Below are 26,984 nucleotides of genomic sequence, written 5' to 3' on the forward strand. Positions count from 1 at the left end.
TTTTTTATTCGCTCTTAAAAATGGAATGTAAGAAACCAAATGAAAGTGTAAAATGTTTCATTCTTCCCACCGAATTCATTTAAAAGTTAGTTTGTATCAAATACAAATTTTGAGTTGATAGTTAAATCAACTCAGAAAACTAATTATTTTTAAAGTAACAAATTACGGAGCTTTTTTAGTAGCTATCTACACACAAACTGACACAAATAGGACTCTAAAAACCCGGGATGAAAGCTCCTATAAAGACTCACTCCAATTTGATTTTGGTGTTTTAACATGTTCTTGTAGCATTTTCTTCTGATAGAAGAGATAAGGAATATTAACTTTAAAATTCAATTTCGGAGTATTTTTTTTTATCAAATCATGATGAATAAGTTGTTTAAAAAAGCTTGTAACTGTCACAAAGGCAGTCCACAAGCTCCATTCTGTTTCATTCTCTTTTAGATGACTAGATCCATGTTCGTCTTTGTTTGAGCTGGAATCTGTCTCAAAACTGACTGGATAGCACCAATATTTCTCCCCATTTTTGTTTCACCGGTAATGTTAAGTTGTAGTTGTGTAAGCTAGCAGGAGAGAGTGTAAACAGATGGATGATGAGAAATGGGGGCGGGTGCGCTCCACAACAACAGCCACTGCTTGGAGGTGAATTCTTAAATGAACTACTGCCGCTCTGCAGAGACTATGTTCTAGAAAATGACAGGTTTTTTGCCTAAAAATGGTGCTAACATAATGAAAAGACCTCTGGGAATACTTTTAAAATAGATCAAAAGATGACTGGAGTAGGAATTTAAACTTATGACTATCCTTCTGAGGGTTTATGAATTCCTGAACAACTAAATATTCAGTATTTTGCATTTTTCTGTGCATTTATTTTGTAGCCTCCTATGCCTCTGCATTTGTTGATGGTAGTTGAAGTACAAGTTAGCTGCACCGTATTACATGAATGAGCAGTAAAAGGAGTACATTTTTTCTTTTCTTCTTCTTTTGAGCTTATTTTTTTGAGTTTCCTAAACACACACATACCCACAAAGGCTGCAAGAGCTTCATCTTAGCTTGGCTGGAGTTTGTCAGCACCGACCTCCAGCCAAGCTCCTGTTGCTGTGAGGGAACCAGCTGTAAACTCATCTAATCCTCCAGCCGTTCTACCTTTTAGATGGAACAGCCCAGCGCCTCTGTCCTCCCCTGCCGCACTATCACATTTGGTACAGCCCATTGGTTCTTTTCTAGCTGGTTTGCCACTGACTCAATAGCATCACAGCAGTCAGCCAAACGGGAGGCTGATCACACAGGCAGAGTCAAAACAACACACACTCATGCCTGCATGCACACTCTTTCCCACACACACAGCAGGAGTGCGGATATAAGAAGAGTTAAGAAACAGAAAGAAAGACATTTGTTGGCTATCCTCTTTGTTCTTTAGGTTCCTGGTTCTTTTGCTTTCCTGATATGACCCTTTTCAGTCCTAAATGTGAGTATCCATCAGATCTCTGTACGTGTATGCATGCATGTGCCACTCGTGTTTCTGAACCATGGACAAAGAGTCTGTAGTCCCTTGTCTGCACCTCATCCTAAAACTTGCATCCTCCATACTCACTCATTCATGTGAATGGACAAAGATGGAGTAAAAACAAAGGAAAAGTTCTGTTTGTGTGGCATTCACATGGCAACAGGGTTTTAAACAAATTTTCCCTCACAGTGACTCCTTAAGATACTTGGTCAAAGATACTTGTAGCACTAACATGGTCAGTTTTTGATCCCAACATTTTTACTTACAACCTTTGAGTGAAAAGGAAATAAAATATCCTAACTAATAAAATAATTGACCCATTTTATAGCAGTTTTTAAGCTTCTTCATTCATTCATGCATGCAGAGCAGCTATTATCCCCAACTCACACACTAGTGCAGACCGCCGCTTCCTCGCAAAGCTGCATATCTGCAGGGAGAGCAAAGACTGGGCATATTTAGCAGAGGTTGAAATTCTTCACAGAAACAGATTAAGTCTCACATTTAGCTGTAATTTTGTTGGGTGTCCCTTGAAGCTGTCTTAACTCAGAACACGCAGCAGCTGATTTGGTTCAGAGTGTAAAATGCTGCTCTTGTACATTTAGGTTTTTTTTTTTTAATTCAGATCTCTACAATTTTTTTTTACAACGTGAGAATAATTTTCCCTCTAAGTCCTATTAGACCTATTAGAGTCATGCCACAGGAAAAACAGCTTTATTGTCAATGTATGCGCATTCAGCTGTGGAATTATAATCCAGTGTCAGTATTTAGTCTTCTGGGTATTTTTTTTTTTTTTTCACAGAAGCCAGGAAGACCTGAACAGCAAGATTGCAAAACAAAAAAAAAATAAAATTGTAAAAGAAAAAAATCACCCCAGTTATTAAAAATTTAAAATATTTCAATATGTAATTTTTTAAAAAATATTTAAGAATGAGGGTGAAATAAAATCAGATCGGTTGGCATATTTAACAAGCCGATCCTTGCATTTATTGTGAAAATTTAGCCTACTTATGTAAAAAAAACAAACAAAAAAACATAAAAAGGTGGACATAACGGTCACTTTTTTTCCTTTTATACCATAGTAGGACTTCAAATTGATCTGCCTTTCTGATAAAAGTGTGTTGAAAGCCTGGAGTGAAGTCCTGAGGTGAGGGACACTTACGCAGCCTCACTTAGAACCTTCTGCACTCCTGCGCTCGGTTCAAAATGAAAAATTAAAAAAAAGCTTCTGTATAGGTGCTGTGAACTTTTGTTTCTGGAATGTGCCATTAGTCCGCTCTCGCTTTGGCTCGGTGTGAGGCGACAGTCTGGCGCTCAGCTTGGTACAAATACAGAGACAGACTGTGGCAGAAGCTGATGCTTAATAACTTGTTATGGCTGATTGCGTGTGACCTTCATGTGCCTTTTCCCCCTTTTTTCACAAACTAACTGTCAGATTGCTCTGTTTGGCTTCTGATTGCGCATCTGGTCTTTCAACTGTTTGTCGCAGAGTTAGCTAATGCAGCAGGAATCGTTATTTAAGGAAGCTTTAATTTGACACTCGGCGCTGTTACATTGGATAGATGTCAGAATAATGAAGACACATCAACAAACTTAAACTCTCATGATTGGTAATCAGATTTCACAGACGTGTCTACACAGCTGTTTTATTCTCCGATCCTTTATTATTGCTGGAACCAAACTATATTTTGCTTCTCTTAAAGTTTTTACTTAAAGGTCTAAGACAAAAAAATGAAATGCTCACTGGAATGTTTTCTTTTCTCTCCAACTCAGTGGCCAATTCTGTAAATTCTTACATGTTCTCTTGTAGAATAAATTAAGAAAGAAACATATCTATCAAAAACTCACTCAGATGAAAATTATGTTTTTGATTTTTTAAACATGTTCTTGAGCATTTTTCTCATAATGTAGGACATATATAAAGAAAAGTAAGAATAAAATTCAATTTCAGAGTATTTCTTTATTCAAGTTGTTGTGAATCAGGAGGAGATGAAAAAATGCAGTTTGAAAAATTAACAAGCTCTCTTCCACTCCATTCTGATGCATCCCCATGTAGACGACTAGATCCATGTACGTCTTCATTTTCCTCATCTGAGCTGGTATCTGGGTCACATCTGTTTGACTGGATAGCTCCAATATTGTTCACCATTTTTGTTGCACAGGTAATGCTAGGTTGGGGTTGTGAGGAGCTGTAAGCCAGCGAGAGAGTGTAAACAAAGGGATGATGGGAAATGAGTGAAGGCTTACCCATAGAGTGTATAAATTATGAACTGGACAAAGCAAGTGTTGACGCCACCTATAGGGAATGCCTTACCACTGACCCTTACAAAATCAGGCCAGAGCCTTCGCCGTCACTTCCTGATTCATCTACCGCCATGTTGCAACCCGTCGCCAGCGATTAGTCCAAGTCGGTCTGAGTCACGTTTTTAGCGGCTGGGTGGCTCAGTGGTCTAGGTGAAGGGCTGGCAACGCAGGAGCCCTGGGTTCGATTCCCAAGGTTGTCTACTGATCACCCAGATTGGGTCCCTAGGCAAGACCCTTGATGCTGCTGCCTAACTGGGTCCCTGTGCCCCTCAAGTACAGGGTTGCGTCAGGAAGGGCATCCGGCGTAAAAAAAAAAACTCTGCCAAATCACTGATGCGAAACAGTGGGTGCTGTTACGCTGTGGCGACCCCGAAAGGGATAAGCCGAAAGTGAAGAAAGAAAGGTCTGAGTCACGTTTTTGAGGAACTTCTGTCGCCAATCATGTGCTTGTTCAAAGTTCTCACTTCTCCCACTGAGAGCGTGTCAGGGGAATCTGTCATTCAGACTTTGGAGGCGGGGCCAGCAGGCACTACGTGCTTTCACTGAGGCATCCAATAAGTTCGTTTATAGCTTAAATAATAACGAAAAAATATCTTTAAAACAAAGTTAGAATTAGAAAGAACATGCCAAGAAGAATGCATCGGAGCAAGAATGGTTATTCTGATGAATAATATGATACATTTCTCAATGGAAGTCCATGCGATTTTGGCCTTCTTGCAACCGCGGGTACTTCCTGTTTGGAACACGAGAAGGGCGGGGTTGAGCAGTCCATCTTTCTACGGTCTATGGGCCTACCCTGCACCAACAGTCCCATCCACAACTTAGAGGCAGTTTTTTATGAACTACTGTCACTCTGCAGAACTATGTCTTTGAAAACAACACAGTTTAATCCTAATTGAAAGACCACTGAGAACGCTTTTACAAACGATCAAAAGATGATTGGAGTGGATCTTAGAACATGGTTGTCATATAAAGGTACAAATAATGTTGACTTTTAGAGGAATTTTTATGTACTAAAGGATCCACTTCAACATAATGTTAAAGTTGTTAAACTTTCAGTCGCAGAGGCTTTTTGAGTTTTAAAGCTGTGACTTTATTATTTACCAATTTTACTGTTGTCCTAACTTTCCCCTTTTATCCTTGCTCGCCTCCAGTTTTCTGTAAGTGCATGTTCACATTAAGAAGCCATGATGTCGTCCTGGTTGGAGGAGGGAAATGTGTTTGCAGAACCTTGTTGGAATCCTAAAGCAATGCTTAGGATTCTGTGTTGATGGCATATTGACTCTGATACAGCATAAACAGAATAATGATATACTGCCAAATCATTATTTTCTCACATATTTGATTGGAGTCTGGTTTGTCGGGTGAAACCAGTGAAGGTGAGAAGAATAACAAAGAAGAAATGCAAAGATGAAATTAACTATGTTATATTTAAATTTCCACAAGTATAGCAAAATGGTTGTATGTTTTGACCCGTGTGATGATGATGCGGATGCAGCGAGGATGCACACTATGGCGTCAGCAGTGCATGTGGGACTTTGTTAACCACAAGGCAGCCTGATGACCTCCCTGCTGGTATAGACAACTGTCCTTAGCAGCAGCAGCATCTTCATCTCTCGGTTTGAGTAAAAGCTTCATCCCGCAGCTAAAGCATCAATAAAATGTATTACTTTTCCAAGCGTGTAGGATGACTCCTTTGTCCTTTTTGTGCAAGAACATGCACTGCAGATGCTTCCGTGTCACTGAAGATAACTTCTCACAAACCTTGTTTTCATTTTTTTTGTCTTCTACTGCCCACAATAGGAACCCTGTGGTGTATTTATTAAATACAGCAGTGTCCCTCTGTGTCTGTTACAGTGCCTTACTGGGCTTTTGTAACTCAAAAGATAATATTTAAGGTGTTAGCAGCAGGGGTCACTCGCCCTCCTAGAAGAGGAAACACTACCTGCATAGCAGGTATCTATTAAAGCACTGTTTGGCTACAAACTGTCAGGAAATTATCCTCGCCGTGGGAGGCAAAGGTCCGCAGAAGTATAATTTCTTTTAACACATTCAGGCCCATAGTTAATTAATCGTGGCTTTCAGCCATTTGACAGTCATGCTGTGTGAGTGCATGTGCGTGCGTGTGCAGCTGGCTCCGTCACACTCCATTCACCGCCCATCTGTCCATATCGAACTGGACTCTCCTTCTACTTTCTTTTTCTTATGTTCACTCTGTTTTGGTAAAATAACTGCATAGTACAAACCGTTGACATATGTGATCACACTTATTTATGGTTATTTGCTTGGTTATGATGTGTGCAGGAGATGTGCAGGGGATGCAGTAAGTGATGAGGTTTGGCTTTTAAACACGGTTTCACAAGATGTTGTAACTAAAGTAATATCTGCAGGCAGGAGACAGAGACGCTGTTTGCAGGAGCAGAAACATTCCCACTGAAGGGGTGTCGTTTTTATCCATTTACTTCAAAACAAAGAACATAAGGTGTAGAATAAACACCACTCAAGGTGCAGCAAAGTTAATCCTCACAACATTTTTTCTCATTCTGTGTTTTTTTTTTCCTGCTGTGTTTTGTTTCCCTTTACTTTGTCAGCACAAAGTTAATTGGTTGCTCTTTCATGCAGACATGAGCATGAGCGGAGAGCTGAAGTCAAGCCGCTCCAGGGCAGCCAATAAGAGGGCCAACACCACCTATGGGTGAGTAAGACCTTCCTTCCCATTTACCAAGCACAAACGCTCTCCCAGCCCCACACGCCGCCAGTTAATCATGCACTCTGTTATTTGCTGCAGCCCTTATCTGTAACTCAACGGTTGAATCTCAGCCTCCCAGCAAGCATGCATTATTTGTTATTAGCTTTATACCTGCTGTGTGTATACACTGCCATTGATTTCAGCCAGAGGTGCTGTCTCCATCAATCAATGTTTTAATCTCTCTGTTGATGTAGTTGCACACTCATGATTGGAGCTGATTACTGTTTATTGCTGACAGTTCAGCACAGCACTAAGAGAGCGGGCTGGTGGTGTGCTTCAGTGGCTGGAGAAGAAAAGGGAGAGCGGCAGGAGAGATTACTGTGTGTGGGCTTGTTTGAATTAGTTTCTGTTTCTATCACTCTTAACTCCAGCCTTCTCTTTGGACTTAATCTCTTACCGTAGCTGCAGCTCTATGGGCTCTGCCAGAAAAGAAGAAAATTCGCTAAATATTGTCTGTGAATTTGGAGTACATTTCTGTATTTTATATTAAATATTTCATGTTTATATATATCTATATATATTCTATGGATACCCACATGTTGTTTTTTCATGTAGCATAAATGTGAATGCTGGTGAGGGTGTCAGTTTCTTTTCATAAAATCCTGAATCCTTTGCTCTGAAACCTTACAGGGGAGTGTTTTTGTGACAATCAGATCACAATCAGATCAGTTGATCTTCAACCAAACAACATTTAAAGTGATTTATCTCATTTCATATAAAACGTACCTCATTTTCCTTCCACATGTGGACATTTCATCTATACAACCACATCAAACACAGATGGAGATAGAGAAGAACCTCAATTCTCTCAGGTTTATAAAGAAAGTTTTTTAACCTTTATTTAACCAGGGAATTCCTTTTGAGATTAGAAATCTGTTTTTCAAAGGGGCCTTGGGATCTTTTGAAAAAGGTTCATGTTCACAGTGACCATCAGCCATTTTTCTACTGTGATCCATAAAGTCCACAGGCCAGTTACGCTTGTAGTTAATAGCCTGAGGTGTTGTGTTAGAACCTTGTGATTTGCTAATGGTTTGTAAATCAATCAATATGGTGTAAAACCAATACTTGTGCATGCGTTCCCGTACGACCATATCATCTAAACTCTTTATATATTTAGCTAAAAGAATGAACGTTGTGTTTTTGGTGTTTTTAACATGTTCTTGTGGATTGTTTTTCTCGTGATGGAGGACATATATAAAGAAATTTAACTTAAATTTGGCATTTCTGAGTATTTCTTTATTCAATTGTTGTGAATTGAGAACAGGAAAAAATGCTGTTGGAAAAAGCTTTTAGCAGTGACGTAGAAGTTGCATTTGGCAAGGAAAAAGCTCTCTTCTCTACTCCATTCCAATGCCTTCAGTGCAGACAAATAGATCCATGAGCGTCTTTTTTTTGTCGTCTGAGCTGGCATCTGGCTCAAAACTGTACGGCTGGACAACTCCAGTATTGCTCGCCATTTTTGTTTCACTGCTAATGTTAGGTTGGGGTTGTGAGGGCTGTAAGCTAGCAGGAGAGAGTTTAAACAGATGAATCTCAGGAAGCAGGAGCAGGCTTACTCCACACTAACACTTACACCTACAACTCAGAGGCGAATTTCTGACAAACTACTGCCACCCTGCAGAAACTGTCTTAGAAAACAACACAATATTTTAAACATTTTGACTAAAACAGCATAATCAAAATTCAAATATTAATGGAAAGATTTTAAAACAAATCCAAAAATAATTGGAGAGATACTTTAACCTGCTTGTCATGAATGTTGTCTCCTCCCTCTGGAATCTAAACTACATTATTTCAACGACTCAAACCCCCAAACCTTTGCAGATAGCAACTGTTAACAGCCAGCACACATTATGGCGCACATACATTTTTGACTGTTAGTGAGTTGGATCTTTCAACTGCTGCTGCATAAAAATCCCGACCTGAAGAAGCAGGTTAACATGCAGAAGACCGCAGTGCACCTGCTGCTCCTGCAATGTAAAATACCAATCATTTACATGACACCCTAACAAACACAGGACTTTAAGGAAACGTGTGTGAATTATTTGACCATTTTTCCAAGCTAAAGCGACATGAAAGTGAGGGGACTGAGACTCCAACAAGGAAATTAAAACACAAACATTTTCAAAGATGCTGAGGGCTCCCATGGGGATGTTGTTGCAAGCTGTCACAGCACACTAACAAACAGTCCTGGGTTACCAAATCCAGCTAACACAGAACATGATGATATATATCTGATAAAACACATTTTAGGCATTTATAATTAATTATTTTGGTCAAAAACATTTTCTCACATTAGCAGTCTGTTTTATCCAAAGAATTATGAAGCACATAACCAGCAAACATGCATCAGTTCCCAGAGAAAATAAGAGATGCAGAGTAAACCTTTAACAGGGACTTGTATGGAAATTAAAAAGCTTTGCATCAAAGATAAAATCACATTCGTCTTCAGAGAACATACCTTTCTTTCACACTCTATTTACATTTTAAGCCTTGAATATGGTCATGCTACCAGGATGAATCTGGCTCCCCTTGACCTATTTACTCTTTGTATAAAATTACACGGTTGTCTGTCCAATATTTGCTGAGAGGCACTAATGCTGAAAAATTCACACCTTGCTCACAACTTGCTTCTGGTTACACGTCCATAAAATGCATAAAAAATAGATTTAATGGTTTCCTAATATATATTTTTTCTGTCTCCTCAGAATTTATACCAGTTGTTGCTTTAAGAAAATCTCAATTTTTAAAAAAATATTGTTTCTACCAAGTTGTATCCAGGAAATTTTACCCGATGACTGCAACATTTTTTATACTGCTAAAGAGCATGAACGATAACTGCTGTTTGTATCTAAACTTTACCAAATGCAAACATATTATGATTTTACCACACACAAAACTTATCTTTTTTGTCCTGCCAGGACTTTACTCTAATGTGAACCACAGAAAGGTTTAGACTACCTCTGTAATTAAATTAGATTTATTAGAATGGCCTAAATTGTAATAATTCATTAGGTTATATCTAACAGAAACACATTTATAGTGAATAATTTGATTAAAAAAGCACACACTGGAGCCTAAAGAATTGGCCCTGAGTTCTCAAAGAAATTCCTCTTGTTTCATAAACACAGAAAAATAACCAGACACCAAAATATCGCTCCAAGACAGCTACCAAAATGTCTTAGTTCAGACTTCAAGCATGCTGCTCTGGCAGCAGAGCTCCCTGTCTGCTTCGTACTCCCACTGTTCTCACAGAAAGGGCCAACTAACACTTCTGCCCGTGGCCTAGAAAAGTCGGCCAAAAAAGAAAAAAAAAACAAAAAAATAAATAAAAACTTTGAAACAGTATGAAAGAAGTGTAAAACACTCAACCAACCACAAACACATTTAATCCTTTTTAAACAGTGTATTATTAGTATAGAGATTAAAGACCCATTTTGATTAAATCGTGTTTTTGGTATTTCTAATATGTTCTTGTGGCATTTTTCTGGTAATGGAGGACATATATTTTTAAATTAAGCTCAAATTTGCATTTCTGTGAGTTTAGGACATACAACAGCAAGCCACAAGCTCCACACTCTCCTACATTCTGGTGCATCCACTTGCACACAAATGTATTAATAAACGTCTTTATATTCCTCATCCGAACTGGGAAACTGTACGAGTGGATACCTCTATTTTGCTCACCATTTTTGTTCCACACAAAGCTAAAGTTGGGGGTAAGAGGGGCTGTAAGCTAGCAGGACAGAGTCTAAACAAAGGGATTATGGGAAACGGAGGAACTCTGCACCACAACTCAAAGGTGAATTCTGCAGAACCTATGCACTACTTAGGCACAATTTTTTTTTTAAATTACAATTTATTTTGGCTAAAAACTGTATAATCATGATAAAAAAGCACTTGGAATGCTTTTAAAATAAATCAAAAGATGATCAAAGTGGGAGTTAAAACACCGCTCTAAGTTTCACAGCCTCCCTGACCCTTCCATGCTCTATTATTTATCATTTCGTCTATAGTGTTTCAGCTGAACCTATAGACGAGTGAGCCCCAGCTGCAGAGGCAGAGTTTAGGTGGAGGTGAGGCGGCAGGTTTCTGAAAGGCAGGCGCAGATGCTGCTGCAGCAGCTGCTTCTGTGCTCTGGTGCACAGCCACAAAAGCTCAATGTCCTGAGTGGCCTTGATGGAGAGGCTCAGGTGTCACTGGAAAGGTCTCCAAGACACACATCTGTCTGTTGCTTTCTCCTAATAAATACACTAATATCAACATTTAAAAGGTGGAGGAAGAACAAAGTCAAGCTCAATTTTGAAGGTAGAAGCACCATACAATTTGTATAATCACCCATACTTGAGTTTTTGTCCTTAGAGATGATCTTACTTCTTTTTGAGCTCATCACAACTAACTCGCTCATGTAATTATTTGGTAATTAGGCTCAGCCATCCTTGTTTTGTCAGTATGAAAGAAAATAATAGTGCCCAAGATTATTAAATACAGGTGTTTTTGAGCTGGAGGGACAAAATCTGATGAGGAGTCCATCTGAAAATCGACAGTTTTTCTCACTTCACATGAACTTTTCAATGTAATACTTGAGATCAGTTTTATAGTTTTGTACTTAACATGAATGGGGGATGTTATTGTCAATCATATAGTGTTACAGGATAGATGTTAAAACAAAAAGGTGAGGAGAAGTACCGGTATGACATTTTAGTTTACTCTGTTTACTCCAGTTGATGAGTCTTTCCTCATTATCTGTTATCTAAAAAGTATTTCTCCTGTATCTGTTTAGAAGTAAACTAAGTTTATATCATGAGATTATACCCCATTAAACTAATATATTTTAGAGTCCAGTTTATATCTAAAAGACAATTAAACCTTTGTAATCCCACTGAGATAATACTATATTTAGGAATAAACTATAAGCTTCATGAAAACAAAATGTATAAAACACAAAAAAAGTGGTTTGTGATTTTTGCATTTAGATTACCGTTTGCAAATGTCACCATGGCATAACACCTTGTGGCACGCTCCTCCTGCTCCCTTTAGCGCTTCACTGGGGTCTGTAGAAGCATCACAGGAAACACGCTGCACCCGATCCAAGTCAAACTTATTCTAAACACATCTGACCAAACAGGACACTTTTGGTATTCCATGGGCCTCTTCTTTATAAAGCTGTTTACCTGTTCCAAAGACTGAGAAAGGTTTTTATTTTTGTGCTTCAATTGCAGTTGTCAGAGAAACTCCTATTTTCCACAGGCAACTACTGTGTTTAGACTAAAGCCTTTAGACAGCATTTCTTCCACCAAATCGATTAGAAAACAAGCCGATAAAAGGATGACACCTCAGCTCAGATTACTGCTGGCTCTATACCTGATCGCTGCGGCTGTGTGTCAACTTTTTTGTGAAGTTTGGTCACGTAACCTCTAACAGCATTTTCTGAACGCTCTAGTCAATGATCCAATCAACCAGGACCCACTGATTATGTCACAAAAACATCTACATTTGATAAAATAGTCAGTTAAGAAGGTTTAAAAACAAAAGTGGCTGAACCGCCAGAGCCACATGGGGATCTTTTACCCTTTTATTGTGGCTTTCTGGTTAAGGAAAAATAGAAGTTTTTAATTAAAAAAATCTATAAAGTAAAATATAAGTAAGTCCTAACATTTTTTTTTTTAAGTTAAGTCACCTTTTTTAACAAACAGTTGTAAGACAGCATCACAAGCTGAAATAAAAAAGATTTTTATCAAATCTGAGATCAGTCAGTACAACCAGAAATTTTACCTTTCTATATTTAAAGAAATTCAGAGATCTTAGGTGTGTCTCATGGTTAGAAAAGTATGGTAAGAGCCACTTAATTATCTCTTATTTGTAGGTTTGGATAGTTGAATGTACAAATTTCTGGTTGAGATATACCATCAACGGTTAAGCAACTTTTTTACCCTTTTTTTAAAATTTGTCCTGACACAACACTGCCTACTAATACAGGTTCTGCTATTGAGAAATGGAGCAGAAGGTGTCTTTTATTTTGAAAGGAAGTCGTGTAACCCAAAAGTTTTAATGACTTAATATTTTGAATAAAGGACATTTTCTTTTTTATGTTTTATTTATGCAAAAAATAGTTAATTAAACTGAATAGTAATAGGTTCCTTGCTCTAGGTGGTTCGTTTAATAGAAAGTTGGATATTTTAATGTTAAACTGACAAAATCTACAGCAAACATAAATGAGTTTGTAACCTGGTTCAACAACAACATTTAGTCACCTCTGATTTATGGTTAATTTATAGAAATGTAAAGTTAATCTTATCACCGATGTTTAAAAAAAAAAACAATAAAATTAATAGAAAGTTGAAAATAAATAGATCTAAAGACTGTGGGAGGTGCATTCATCTGAATATCAACGAGGTCATCTGCAGAAAAAGATGCACGCATCGTTGTTAGAGGTTGCTCCACAAGGTTTTCCTTTATGTCCCGTGAAACTAAATGAACCAAAAGTGAATGGGGGGAGGCGACCGTGAACAGACAGCATTGCACCACGGTGGCCGGTTTTTGTTTATGCAATGACCAGAAACAACCCATTAGCTTTTCACAAAAGCTTTCTGTTCCCTCCCCTTCCACTTGAATATCAATTTTACGACATAACCAGCACTTTTGCCTCACTGTCAAGCCTCTCCCTCTGTCCTTTAACAGCTTTCTCTCTGCATGGATACACAGACAATGTGCTGTTTGCAGCCCATTCCTGAGAGGTGGCTGGGCCGGTTCTGTAGGTAAAGGTCAGCGCAGTCTGAGGCGCTTGTAATGCTGAGAAAAAGGTCACTCGCCACGGAGGAAGAAGGAAAGTTTATCTACTGATTTCAGGGCCACCGACAAAGCCTTGGAGACAATGCAGAACAACAGTAGGCGGTGGAGAGGTAGACATTGGAGACAGGTTCATCATTAGACTCGACCATAACGTCAGACGTCATTTAAAATACTTTTTTGTGTGTATTTATTTATATATACTGCAGCTCGATGCATTTTTAAGTTGGATATATTTTTGCTCAGCCGCCTGCCTGCCTGCTGGATTTGTCCCCCTGCTAATGAAGTCATCTTCATCCTTACTCACTACTCTGGGCTGCTAAGGATGGTGAGCAGGTAAAGAAGTGAGAGAACGAAGGCAGGAGAGGGAAGTGATGCAAAAAACGAGAGGGAAGGTGTTAAAAACAGCAGGATCAGAGAAGAACAATTGAAAGATAGACAACTACAGAGGAGAGGAAAACGTGGAAAAAAAACAACAGTCGCAGTGAGTGAGGGTTTGAAGAAAGCGAAGGAAAGAAAGCAAGTGAGCACTGCGCTGCATGTCATTGGCCCCCTGGCGTGAACAATCCATCTCAAATTGATCTTCCAGCTTGGCCCAGCAGGGCATTCTGAATCAATCTCAAATTGATCTCTATGCCAGAGGTCGGGAAAACTAGCAGTGGAGCTTATCAGAAATATAGTGGTGCTGGGAGGATCTGACAGGGAAACTTATCACACTGCACAACAGGAAATGGGCTCTGAGCCCCCAGGGCACCGAGAGGACGAGCCTGCTCTCTGTGCGCACACAAATCCCCACCCACAGATGCAGTGTCTCCGCATGCGCCCGGCACAGCCCAGCGCTCACACACGCTCCCCCATTGTTCAGCACAGTTCACAGAGGGTGTGCGGGGCATTGGCGCACACACACAGGTGTCAGTACACACCTACAGGCTAACACCCCAAAAAAATTCAAAGTCTGTCAGAGCACAATATGTCAATACCTTTTAAAATCAGACAGATTAGAGTTGAAGCCTGGAGCTCTTAATGACTTATAACAGATTTAACGTGTCCTCGGCAATGCTGTGTGAAAGGCCCGAGGAGGAAGATCAATACCAGCGTGCATTTAGACACTCAGTCAGCTTTGGGGAGCAATTCAGCTCTCCAGGCTCAGTAAGAAAACAAACCCTACAAACAGATGTTTTTAAGTTAGGATGTTTAGATTTGTCTGGACAGATTTTGTTTGTTTTTTTTCCTCAAATTTTTGACTTAAAACATACTAAACTGCTTGAAAAATTGCAGCAGTGGTTCACGGAACTATAGCATAAAACATGAACATCTCTTTTATAACAAAGTAAAAGAGTTATAAATTATTATTCCAGCATTTTTATGTTTGTTCTTCAGAAAACTTTACAATGCTGTCTGTCTGGATCACAGAGATAAAGTTAAAATTAACTTCATAGAAACAAAATAAAGCAAACGTTTTTAGAAATCTGCAGGAGGAAATCAAGACAGGACAGGAAAAAAAAGCTAAGAAAGCTTTAAAAAGCTAGAAGTGTAGTCAAGGAGAGTGTTTGAGCATGTCAGCATTTGTGACGACTGAAAAAGTTCACTGTCAGCACAGAAGGGTAATGGGGGTTAGTAAAAGCTAAGGGGAGTAGAAGGAAATGTGTCAGTGCATAAAAATGTCACTGCATGAGTGTTAGGGCGAAACCTCTGACTTGTCGACCCTCACTTTTGCGCCACTTTTACACTGGACTTTTTGGTCCGGTCCAGAGTTTCCCTGACTGATTTGTTAGTTTATTTGTAATCTGGACTGGTGTGGACCAAACAAGAGAACTGGTTTGTTTGGAGCACAGTATGATCAAGAGTGATGTGATGAACTTCATGGTACTTTTTGATAGGAAAATGAAAAATTTGAATCAACTTGAATAAGTGAAAGATGAATTACCAAAAAAATCTATCCAATCATGTTTCCCTTCACTTCAAATGCATGTAGTCGGTATTTGTCAAAACAAAGTATTTACAAAAACAACCACAGGATGTAATTTTATGAAGCATTTTGTCTATGCAGGCTCACCTTGAGCAGTGCACACACACATGCACACACACACACACACACAACAGTAGTATTTGCTTCAGCCTTGGGATGCTTGGCTCTGCAGACTATTTTGCAGAATCAGTCTGCATAAAAACCTTGTACCACTCTGCAATCAGAAGTTTGAGGGTTGTTTCCCACAAAATGGGTCTATGCGAGAGGGTACCAGATATCCAATAGGCAGAATAATTAAAGACCCCCCCCCCCCTCCCATGTTGCATGGCAACAGAAAAATTGAAAAAACAAAGAGGCTGGACTTTTGCTGGCCCATCTGGGAACTGAACAAAGAGAGAAGTGCTTTCTGCATATTCTTGTTGCATTAAAATAAAAATAACTTCCTAGAATTTTTCATTCCTGTGTGGCTGATTTGTTAACTGCAGTCCCCCAACTACTGTGAATCTTTGTACAAGAGACACTTTGACCCTCCAGTAGAATCTCAAGGGAAGAAGGTTGTTTCCTCCTAGAAACTACGTTGAGAAGGAACTGAATATTTTTTCTTCAATTTTCCAGTTAATGTACTCAGAACAGTGAAATACCAGAACCCGTTCACACAGAAAGGATTTATAATCTTTTCGGTCAATATCTCCAACCAAGGAAAGGAAAAAAATTAAAAAAATAGAATAAAAAACTCCTCATCATGGCAGAAATGGTGCAGGATAAAATTCTACCATTGAAGGAATCCAATCTAGTAGTTAGCGGCGTGTGGTCAAAGCTTCTTTAAAGCCATAAAACGGTCAATAGTCATTTTTAGGGGGAAAAAACTGAAGAAACAAAATACAAAAATTGTCCTTCAATTCTTGTTCTAACATGACATTGTCCTGTCGGCGTTTAACCATGTTCCAGCACTTGATTTGTTAGTTGCTTTTTTTTTTTACCAAAGGGGAAACAAAGTGCAATTTGGCAGCAGAAATAGCACAAATACTTTGTTGATTATAAATAAAATATAAAGATATTTAAGTGCATAAGGTGTAAAATAGGACAGAGTGTAAAAAAAATCATACATTGTAGAAGTATAATTTCCAAAAAGATAAACAAAAAACTTCCAAAACACAATATTTTAAGTTCACCAAATTATTTGAGAATAGTTTTCTGCCAACTGATATTTTTCTTCATTTCTGGTGAGAACAGTTTAGAGTGCAGTATGCATGAACTGTCAGGTTTTTGTGTCTCCCGAGTGTCCGTCCCTACGTTCATTTTACCCAGAAACACAATGCTGCCTGAAGTCACGAACGCAGAATCTGCATGGTATGAAAAGGGTCAGGTCAGTGGAAAAATAGAGAATAACACTTTAATGACCTTGCTGGGCTTTATCTACTGGTTGCAGAATTAAGCTTCCTTGTTAGTATTCATCTTTTCATATTCAGTATAAAACAGTAAAATATGCTGTGAATGTGCTTGGAAAGGGCTTCCACAGTCACTACCTGCATTTCCATTAACTATGAAATTCCGCTAACTGGATTTGCGATAATAAATTTACTTAATAGAAATGTGACAATAAAAAAAAAAAAACTGATTTGTTGAAAATATGTTTTTGCGCTTAGAGAAAGTGGTTTGTGAGGCGTATCCAAATTGACAAATTCTGTAGAACTTAAATGGAAAGATTTTTTTCAAATTAAATGATTCACGTGACCAACGACCAGATACCACAGCGTTCTGCCACAGGAGGTCCCACAGCATCCCACAGCTCGTCAAGAGTTCAGCTGTCACATCCCTCTCTATTCTTCCCTCTTCTTCTTTACCGTTTGGTCCAACAAAAAAATAATACAAATATAACTAATATAAATCAATTTTAGAGTGAATTACAAAAGGGATTTATAAAAATGAACACCTTGTGTGTCAGAAGACCCGTAACCTTTAACAGTAAAATATGTCCAACCCTTCAGCTCTAATTTGATGCTCAGTTGTTAGATATCACAAGATAAAAAAAAAAAAGTTAAACATTCACGCAGAATAGTTGGATCCTCAGCTCCTCTGTAAAATCACAAACCACAATTTCCCCAAATCACTTCATCCATAGCCACGCCCACATGTAAGGAGCTTGCTGCTCCACGGCCTGAAGAAGACGCCGACGTCTCCTTTGATAGATGATGATGAGCACTATAGTGCCGTTGGAGAAAATTGAATATATTTGCTGTAAATCAGCATTGTTCACAACTATCACCATGTTTTTGAATGACTGATCATGTGAGTTGGTTTGTGTTAATATGTTTAGTTGCAAAATTGTATTTTTTGACATTTTTGGAATTTAGAAAGTTTTGCACATATGTAAAAATAAATTGCAGCTCCTATAACTTTGCTTTTGATCAGCACAAACAACCAAAGTTGCCTTTGATTTTCTTCTATTTCTCTGGACTTCGACATGTCTGTGAGTCTCCATCTGAACGGACCTGATGCCAACGTTGACACGCAGTAGCAAATGTTAGCTGAGAACAACGTTTTGTCCAGTGAGAATCACAGACTGCAGCCTACAGTTGGTTCGGCAAATGTCAGCCCTGTCAATCTTAGTTAAAAAAAACACAGAAGAAGGGTCTCATTAGAGGCTTTTTGAATGTCAGCACATTATTTGTCCCAACAAATCTCCTAAATGTTCACTTCCTCTCCTGATAGCTTGTTTTTCTAATGACTAGGTGACAAAATCCAACAAGACACAGCTGCTCAAACACACTGACAACTTTTGTGCTTCTGCTGTATCTTTGCGACAGTGTTTCGTCTATTTTTAATTCTTAGGCTGACATTAAAAGAGTTAAGTCAGAGTAGCTTTGTTATAATGTCTTTCATGTAGCTTATAAAAAGACTGATTTAAAAAATCTGGTCATCTCAAAGGAATACCATAGTTTGGGACATAAAAACATCTCTCAGGCTCTCCAAAACGATCCTTATACTGTAGGTACCTGGACTGTTTTCTGTTTGTGCAGTCATGCTGTGTCGACAAGTGTGTCATGCTGTTTTTGTGCATTAAATGCAGACATTTCCAGACAAAATCCCCTTTAAGCCATCTATTTGGTTTAGACAGTAATAAACTGCTGATTTGCACAAACAGCATTAGTGGCATTTAATGTTAAATACTTTTATCTACTCCTATGATCTGTGATTTAAAAGATACTTTCAGGTATGGAGACATAAAGACATAAACTGGGATCCTTTTCTAATTTTTGTTGCGTACAGCGTTGTGTACAGATGGTCTTAAGCCATGCAGAAAAATCTAAGCTTATGCCACTTTAAGCACTGTCTCCTGGGGGGTTTGAAGCACACAGTCAACACTTACAGTGGACACGTTATTTTTATGTTGATAATTTCATTCATTTCTAAATATGCAAATGTATATATCCATGTGGTATTGTAAACATTGCTGCACTGATCGTTTTAGGATTTCAATTTTCTTTCTCATTGTTGTGTATTTTTAGACTTGCTTTATGTTTTTGAGTCAAGCTTTATTACATGGCAGCATCTGTGTCTACACTATAATAGTGCATGTGCTTTCATGGCAGAAAGGCTTACATGACCGATAACGGCGGAGATCCTTTTGGCTGCTATTTACAGCAAACAACCTATTCTATAAAACATATCAGTTAAGGTGGATTTTTATCCAGGTCAATTCACAGGCTTTCCCAGGTTCATCTTCTTGTGATCTTTGTGACTACCCGTCTACTGCGTAAACCAAAAACCCTCCGACAGCCACACTCCTTGTTGGTATTTCTTGAACACTTCCTATTTCAAGCCTTGTGAATCGCTGAAGTTTCATTTATGTGACTGAATATATATTGGGATGTTAAAGTTTAGTTAGAAAATTCTTGTATTAAACAGGCGTTTTTATGAGGACATTAGATCAGCTCATTAGGTCTCCCATTAAGAGTTTGGTTGAGGTGGACAACCCCAAAAAAGAGAGCAGAATCCCCTCTAATCAATTCATTCAAACAAACTAGGCTGACTGAGGTTTGAAAAATACTTTAAGGCTGACAAACAGATCAAGGATCTAACAAAGTCACATAAATTCAGGAAATATGAATACAAAGAAAAACGTCAATAATGTGTACAACCAATAAAGCTGAATAAGACATAAACAAACAACCAGCTAAAAAAACATGAAGTATGGATTATACAGGATCCTTAATTCTTCCGATTATCAGTTTGTATTGTCATGGATGACAACTAAGGAGGAAATGTATAATTTCCATGACAGTACCTTTTTCACAACCACTTTTTTTAAATGACTGTATTTTCTGCACTATAAAGCGCACTTAAAATTTTTTTTTTCCTAATATCTGGAGCACTTTATATATGAATTAATTCTGATTGTGTTTACTAATATGGAAACCATTTTGAGAGGTAGATACGCTCTGTCAAAATGTTTGGTTAGGTGTTATTGGGAATATGCAATGCGTATCAGTAGACTGATTTTTTTCTTTCAAGCTACTAACAAGGTAGGATGTTAGTGTAGTCAAAGTAACTTTGGTTTCAGTGGAAGTCTGTTTTTTTAAGTTTTGCAAACGAGGTTGGAAGTTACAGGTACTGTTGAAACGCCAACTTGGTTAATGGGTCGCAGTGCTGGACTACATTTTTTATTACATGTTACTAACAAGGTTACAAGTTAGCCTAGTCACAGTGGCGTTTGTTTTTGTGGTGTCAGACTGTTTTTTTAAGTGTCGCAAACAAGGTTGGGATTTTACAGGTATTGTAAAAATGCTAACATCGCTAATGTATAGCGTTGTGAGATTGTTTTTTTCAGCATTTCACTAATAAGGCTGGGAATTGGCGTAGTCACAGTAAACATTGTCTTTAGTATGTATTGCTATCAAGGTAGGGAGTTATATAATTATATAAGATTGGGAGTTCCAGGTAATGTGCATATGCTAGCATTGTACCTGTGTCAGACTAAATATATTTTTTAATGTGTTACCAACAAAGTTGGGAGTTAGCCTAGTCACAGGTATGTTTGTTTTTGCTATATCAGTCAGTTTTTTTTTTTTCTTTTTTAACATGTCTCAGTTGGGAGTTGGATATTATGAATATGCTAACATAGCTAACACATAGTGGTGTCAGACTATTTTATTTATTTTTTTGTTACATGCTACTAAAATGATTGGGAATTAGCATAGACAAAGTAACATGTGTTTTAGCAATATCAGTTTTTTTTTAACGTGTTGCAAACAAAATTATGAGTAGCAGGTATTGTTCATATGCTAATGAGGCTAACACTTATAACGTAGCTAACATTTCTAATGTTGCTAATATGTAGTGTGTTGCAAAAAGTTCAAGAGGTATTGTGAAGCAGTAACAAATTCTTTTTTTTTAATGTGACTTATAGTTTGGTGCACCTTATGACAGACATTTTGGAATAAAACATTAATTGATGATTTAACTTAAAAACTGCTCACCCTATGGTGCAGAAAATACATTAGTTGAACTATGACCTCAAAAATTACAATAAACTCAATAAAAACAGCACTTCTTTTCCAATATGGACTTCTAATTCAGACAAATTGACCCGAAACTAATCAGTTAGAAACAAAACATGAAACTTGACTCCAGGTAAACTCATTAGCTGGATAATCTAACAGCATTCTCACCCCCAACATGGCTAACTATTCATCCCATCATAATGCAAGGAATGCCTCATCCTGACAGCAGCACACAGCAAAATCTAATTATTCCTGTTTTCTCTTTAACAAATGATCCACTCATCCTCTCTGTCTTTCTCTCCTCCACCCCGTCAACTCTTCTCAAAGCGCTTGCCAAGGTGGCCTCTCTGCGAGTGTTGCCTTAGCCCTGACAAGTGCTCTTATGATGGGGCATAAAAGATGAATTTTAAAGAACAACTGGACCGGAGGGCCAAACGGGGCCAACTCTCATATATGACATGCTCCTCCTCCTGCTTGATGAGAGCCCCCAGTCTGAAAAGTGCTGCCTGTTATATTCCCTTTTTTCTCCTGGTGTTTATTCAATGTCTTATTGATGCTGCAGCCATCCCCTGCTCCTCTCTATCATTGTAAACCTCTCCCGCTCTTCTTTTTGATTGTTGTGCAATCAAACCAAAGGGCTGTCAGCCACTCAGTAAAGAGAAGAAGGACGAGTGTGATCTGATACATAATCCTATGCTGCCATTTCTCAGCCTGAATGAATTGAACTCAGGCTGTAATTTAACCTTGGCGCATGTGGGATATAAATTTATGAGCTCCCTGGGCTGCCATTAGTCTGCAGACCACTGGGCCAGGCGGTAATGGATGTGCACAAGCAGATTTCACGGTGATGTGCTATTGATCGTGTACTGTCCAACACGCCATTGATTTGAGCAGCAGAGTGTGTGATCGCTGTATGGGTGAGTACGTTCTCGGGAAGAATAAAGACGTACGTGGTCAAACATGAAAAGTGTAAAGCCGGCTTTGGAATCCAGCAGGTGTTATGCATCTATCTTGGGCTTTTATGAGGCAGATTGCTACTAACAGGAATGCATCGTTCACATATAGAAGTCGAATTGTGCCAAATATGAAAAATCAATGCGGCAATGAGGCAGTCATGCTTTATATCTGCATGGCTATTTAGTAAAACGAGAGATGTGCGCAACAAGTAGAAAAATAACTGCACAGCTATCTATAGGAAAAACTGTCATATTTACAAGATTTCTGATGAATCTCCGTCCATTTCTGACAGCCCTACTGTAACGTACAGTGTGCGTCCACAGGCTTTACATGCCCATGACTGTGTGTAATAGAAGCCTGAAAGGTTGGTGATGCGTTCGAACAGCTAAGAGGAATAACGACAAACAGTGACAGTGATTAAATGAAAGTGAAAGAGCGAGTAGATTAGCTCAGAGCCTGTCCTCGGAGAGAGTCGAGGGCGAACAAGCTGCCAGCACTCCCTTCATCTTCCCCTCCTCCCATCAAAGCCTCTCTTTCCTCATCTTGATCATTTTCAGCACCCGGTGATTTCTCTTTCTTCTCTTTCTCTTCCTATCTTTACTTTAATTGTCAGTCTGTGAAATCTTTGTTTTTCAAGCTATGAGAAAATCCCTCCGACTGCTTTTTGGTGTTAGTTTTTGTGCATATTACATGCTGTTGGGACTCAAATGTCCCCTTTTTGATTGTTCTGACATTTCACAGTATATGAAAAAAAGTTAGGGTGTGGGGGAGTCAAATAAGATAGCAAAATTATGCAAACTCTCAGAAGCAGAATTGTGAAGAGAGTGGTGGTGACTGAACGCTACATCCACCACAGAGCAATAACGAAGGGAGATGCAAGAGTTCCAACTTTATAATGCTGCAGTAGTGTGATTCCAACATGCTGATTTTTTTTCTAATCTAATTTCAAAACCGCTTTCTGAACTTGGGTTCATCTCACATTTTCCATCCACAGTCTGACAGTCTCACTCAAGGTCTCATCTCTGAGTTTTTATGATGCCTCAACCAGTGAAATGATCCTCTTTGACCCGTTTTGATCTGTCAAATGTGATGTGGAGCTCAGGGAGTAAGTGCTACATTAGCACACACTAAAACCTCAAGGAAACATAAAAAAACAAATTCTTATCAAGTATTTTTTTAAGATATTTCTCTTTTCACAAGAAACATCAAAGTAATCAATTCCAATCACATAACTTGTAATATGTGTTAAATGTTACATCAAACTTATTCTAACATACTTTATAAGGAAAAATCTTATTTTAGCTCCATGTTTTGTCTGTCTGATACATGTACGGTGGCCCTGAAGTGCAAACCATCCCAGCAAAGTACCTAATGCAAAAACATTTTAAAGATTACAACAACATATAAAAAAGCAAAACAAGTAATAAAAAAACAACATAATATTTAACCCTTGCTTGGGCTATCCCAAGTATATTGACGTTGGTAGTGGGGTCATCTGGACCCCACAAGATGGAGCACTGAACTTTTTTTTTTTTTTTTTTTTTTTTTTTTAGGATTTTTGATTGTCCGTGGCAGACATGAAACCCTGTCCACCTTCATTCACATTTGTCATGGAATAGATAACACGTCAATATAGGGCTAGGGCCATATGAACCCAATAAGAGTTAAGGGTTCTTAACAAGGGTTAAGAGATAAAAACTAAAAATCCAGAAACCAAGATGTGGCATTAAGATATTTTTTGGCATTAAGAGATACTGGATATAATCAGCGATATCCAATAGTACATAACTTCTTTTGGTTTGTATTACCCTTTTTTAATTTAATTTAATTGTGTTTCCAAGAAAAATACTTTTACTTTCCTATTTTTTGGGGGGGGGGGTTGTTTTGTTTTCAGTTTTTTTTTAATGGATTTTTTTTTTGTTTGTTTGTTTTTTAGCCTTTTAAATTGTTGCTGTGATCTTTAAAATGTCTTTGCACTGAGTGATTTGTTGATGTAATTTTCACGTCAGGGCCACCGTACACATGAATCATTTAAAAACACCATCTTATCAAGAGATACACAAACTGTTGTCAAACAGATATCAGATTGTGACACGAGAAGTATATAATTTGTGTTCTTGTCGATGGCTACTGCTCCTTCCATTGTTCAATAGTATTTAGTAGTTTCTCTTGGGTTTGGCATAGCTATATGTTTTAAACTGATGGTCAGGGAGGATGTGGATGGATGGATGAATAATATAATTTCTTGCATTTTAAGCATTATAAAAAACATAATCTATTTAAAAATAAAAATTGCTTCTAAAATTCCCTTTACTTTCCTATGGATAGTAGTTTCTCAGTAATGTTTTCAGGAAGAGCCCGTTCTAGCCGGGTATTGACTGCTTTTGTTCTTAAATCTTGAAACAGATGGCTGTAGCAGTCAGCTCTCAAATGCTCTTACCATTTCTTGGGCAATTGAAGATGTCATTATTTGCTATCAAGCATGTCACTTTTGCCAAGAAAACAACAAAATTGGGATTTATTGATTTTTTTTCTTTTCTGCAACAGAAATGTAAGAAACCTCTTTGAAGGTTTTAAAGCAGTTATGCTATCATTTATCTTGAAGTGTCATGCACACACACTCATCAAACGTTAATTTTTTTGCCACAAAACCTATAAAGTGTTGTTATAAAGTGTTGGCCATTTAGTGTATGAACTGCAGAAAACTCAGGATGCAACACATTTTTTTCCCATTTGCTCCAAGAAGCACACACTCGCACACAAGCGCTGTGAACTGTGATGATTTATAGCCAGGCACGTCTAATGGATTACTTTGGCACTTGAGAAATTATGAAAAGAAATTAATTAGCCTTTAGTGACCCTCCTGTCCATCTGCTGCTCTCTGCTCTGGCGCTCAGCTGCTCTCTTTGCATGTAATTGCAGATTAAATGGGCTGTGCTCACCTGTCACAGATTTATCTTCACCGAATCCCACAAAAAAAGACTGACGTCATGTCATTACTGTACCAGGTGGCATTTTAATGTCTGAGCCTTCAAAACATAATGACAGAAAAATATTTATAAGGTTTGATTAATTTGTACTGTAAACAAACTACTGTCATATTACAGAACAAACTGAAAGTAAAACATATTACCAGAAAAGCTGGAGCAGGGCAGAGGTGATAAATTATGACACTTATGAAAAGATTAGCTTTTAAATCAGAACCTACAGGTTGAAATTAATTTTTGACTGCTGTAATTTCTCCTACATACTTGGATGGAAAATTGAGAAAAGAAAAATTCCCCGTTAGTGCAAAAAGACTATTCAAATATCTCAAGATTAGCAGAAACAAGTGGTCATATAGAGTACAGCCATAGCACTTTTTGGGGAAAAAGGCATGATTTGAAAGATCACAAAACGCTGTTCCTCCAATATTTGTCCAGAGATTAAGGCCTGGATGCCAAAATTCACTGACCAGAAAGGGAGCAGCACTTTAGCCCCTCTCTTTAGTAAGCACTTTTGTGAATAGCTGTTATTTTCTGTCTTTCCTCTAAAATCATTCTGAGTAGAAAAAGGTCAACTCAGCTTGAAGGCTGAGATGTTGCGTCTCGTCTCTGCACTCCTCAATCCCTCTGCAACACGACTCCTTAACTGCAAAGATGCAATAGGAGAAAGGCTTCCTTGGTTTTCGATCCTCCGACGCCGGAGGACAAAGTCGCTTTGGAAACGTGACAACAAGCTGCAACACGGAGATCTTGTCTATTACAGCTACAACAACAGGCAAATTTCAAAACTGGACCGAGATTCTGCTTTGCATTTCTGGCGAGGGTTATACTCAGAAAAGAGCACTTGTTTGAAAGCATATTGAGCTCTCCTGTCCCCTGAGCTCTGAAAGCAGCTGGCGTGAGGCAGAAACGGGTCTGTCTGAGCAGTGCAGGAGGAGATGTGATTACAGTCCACTTCAAGACAGACCCACAGTCCAGGTTCAGAGCAGGGATTGTTTTCCTACTCACATGTGTGAATGTAAATGTCTACAGAAGCCTTCATTTACTTGCTTGATTCTTTATCCTGAGATTAAAATATGTTGACAGTCAATCAGGACAAAACAGAACAGATTACAGAGACCCTTAAACAAGTCAGACAGATTAAAAAAACAATAAAAGAGACAGTTTTAAATATTTTTTTCTAATGTTATGAAGTGTATCATATGTTCATTTTGTGTGTTTGTGTATATTAGAGTTGGTGAAACTATAGTAGAACATATGGTGGTCTCCACTGAACAAGCTTTTAAAAATAAGGTCCGGGTGAATACTTGATTCTGATTGGCTGTTGGGTGTGGATTAAGTAAGGGATAATGCCCTCCGAAGTGTGGATTATGAGAAATTAACGCATTTTGCGGAAGCAACCAGGCTTCCTCGTTAATTTCTGTTGACGCACACTTCGTCAGGCATTACCTCTTACTTAAATATTGTTGTGTTTTATTTTTTATTGTGTTTTTTTATTTCAAATGAGAAAAAATGATATGCAACCAAGTAAAAAGACAAAAAAAATTGCCACAGACAAGGAATTTTTGTACCTTTATGTTCACTTTTAAGTGCTTTTATTAATTATATTTATGTCTCCTATAATTGCATGATCTTTCTGCTTAAAATAATTGTATTTTCTTTGAATGGATTTTTATACTCACTACAGCCAGGATTGTTTTTTCTAAGTTGTTTCAGGTCTGCAGTCTGCTTGCTTGGCTTTGTAACTCATTCTTTAGTGTCTTTAGTCCATTTCGACTGCAGTCCACCTCCGGTTTCAGTGAAAAATCTCTGATCAATAGGTTGATGTCTCCTAACATCAAATGTGATTGCATGACATTCATTTATACTGTTATATTTTAATGCCTTTTTTTTAAGTCACTGTAGCCAGAATTCTAGATCGTAGGTTGTTTCAGTTCTGCAGTCTCCTTGCTTTGGCTCTGTTCATCGTCTTTTGTTCTCTTTTGTGCATTTCACCTGCAGTCCACCACAGGTTTCAATGAAAAATCTTTGATCAATCAGTTGCAGGATCCAATAAACTCTTTAGTGCTCTCTGTATCAGTTTGTGGCGGTAGAGTTATTAATAAAGAATGTTTCACAGTCCATTAGTAGCTGAGAAATCAAAGGACTTTGAGGCTGATTGACTGATTCAGAGGGGTCATAGTAAAGAAAGAAAAGACAGCAGATAAATGATTGAATGATACAG

General features: G+C 38.2%; 1 protein-coding gene across 2 annotated transcripts in view; it reads left to right on the forward strand.

Moving 5' to 3' along the window:
• Positions 1 to 758: 758 nt before the first annotated feature.
• Positions 759 to 26,984, forward strand: part of si:dkey-234i14.2 (RNA-binding Raly-like protein) — a 44,611-nt gene continuing 18,385 nt past the window's right edge. For both annotated transcript variants that reach the window (XM_024295446.2, XM_024295447.2), the window contains exons 1-2: positions 759 to 1,468; positions 6,431 to 6,503. In XM_024295446.2, coding sequence (XP_024151214.1) covers positions 1,447 to 1,468; positions 6,431 to 6,503 — 95 coding nt within the window. In that variant the 5' untranslated portion in view covers positions 759 to 1,446. The remainder of the gene's footprint in view (positions 1,469 to 6,430; positions 6,504 to 26,984) is intronic.

This window comes from Oryzias melastigma, linkage group LG3 (assembly GCF_002922805.2).
Source record: "Oryzias melastigma strain HK-1 linkage group LG3, ASM292280v2, whole genome shotgun sequence".
Lineage (NCBI taxonomy): Eukaryota > Metazoa > Chordata > Actinopteri > Beloniformes > Adrianichthyidae > Oryzias > Oryzias melastigma.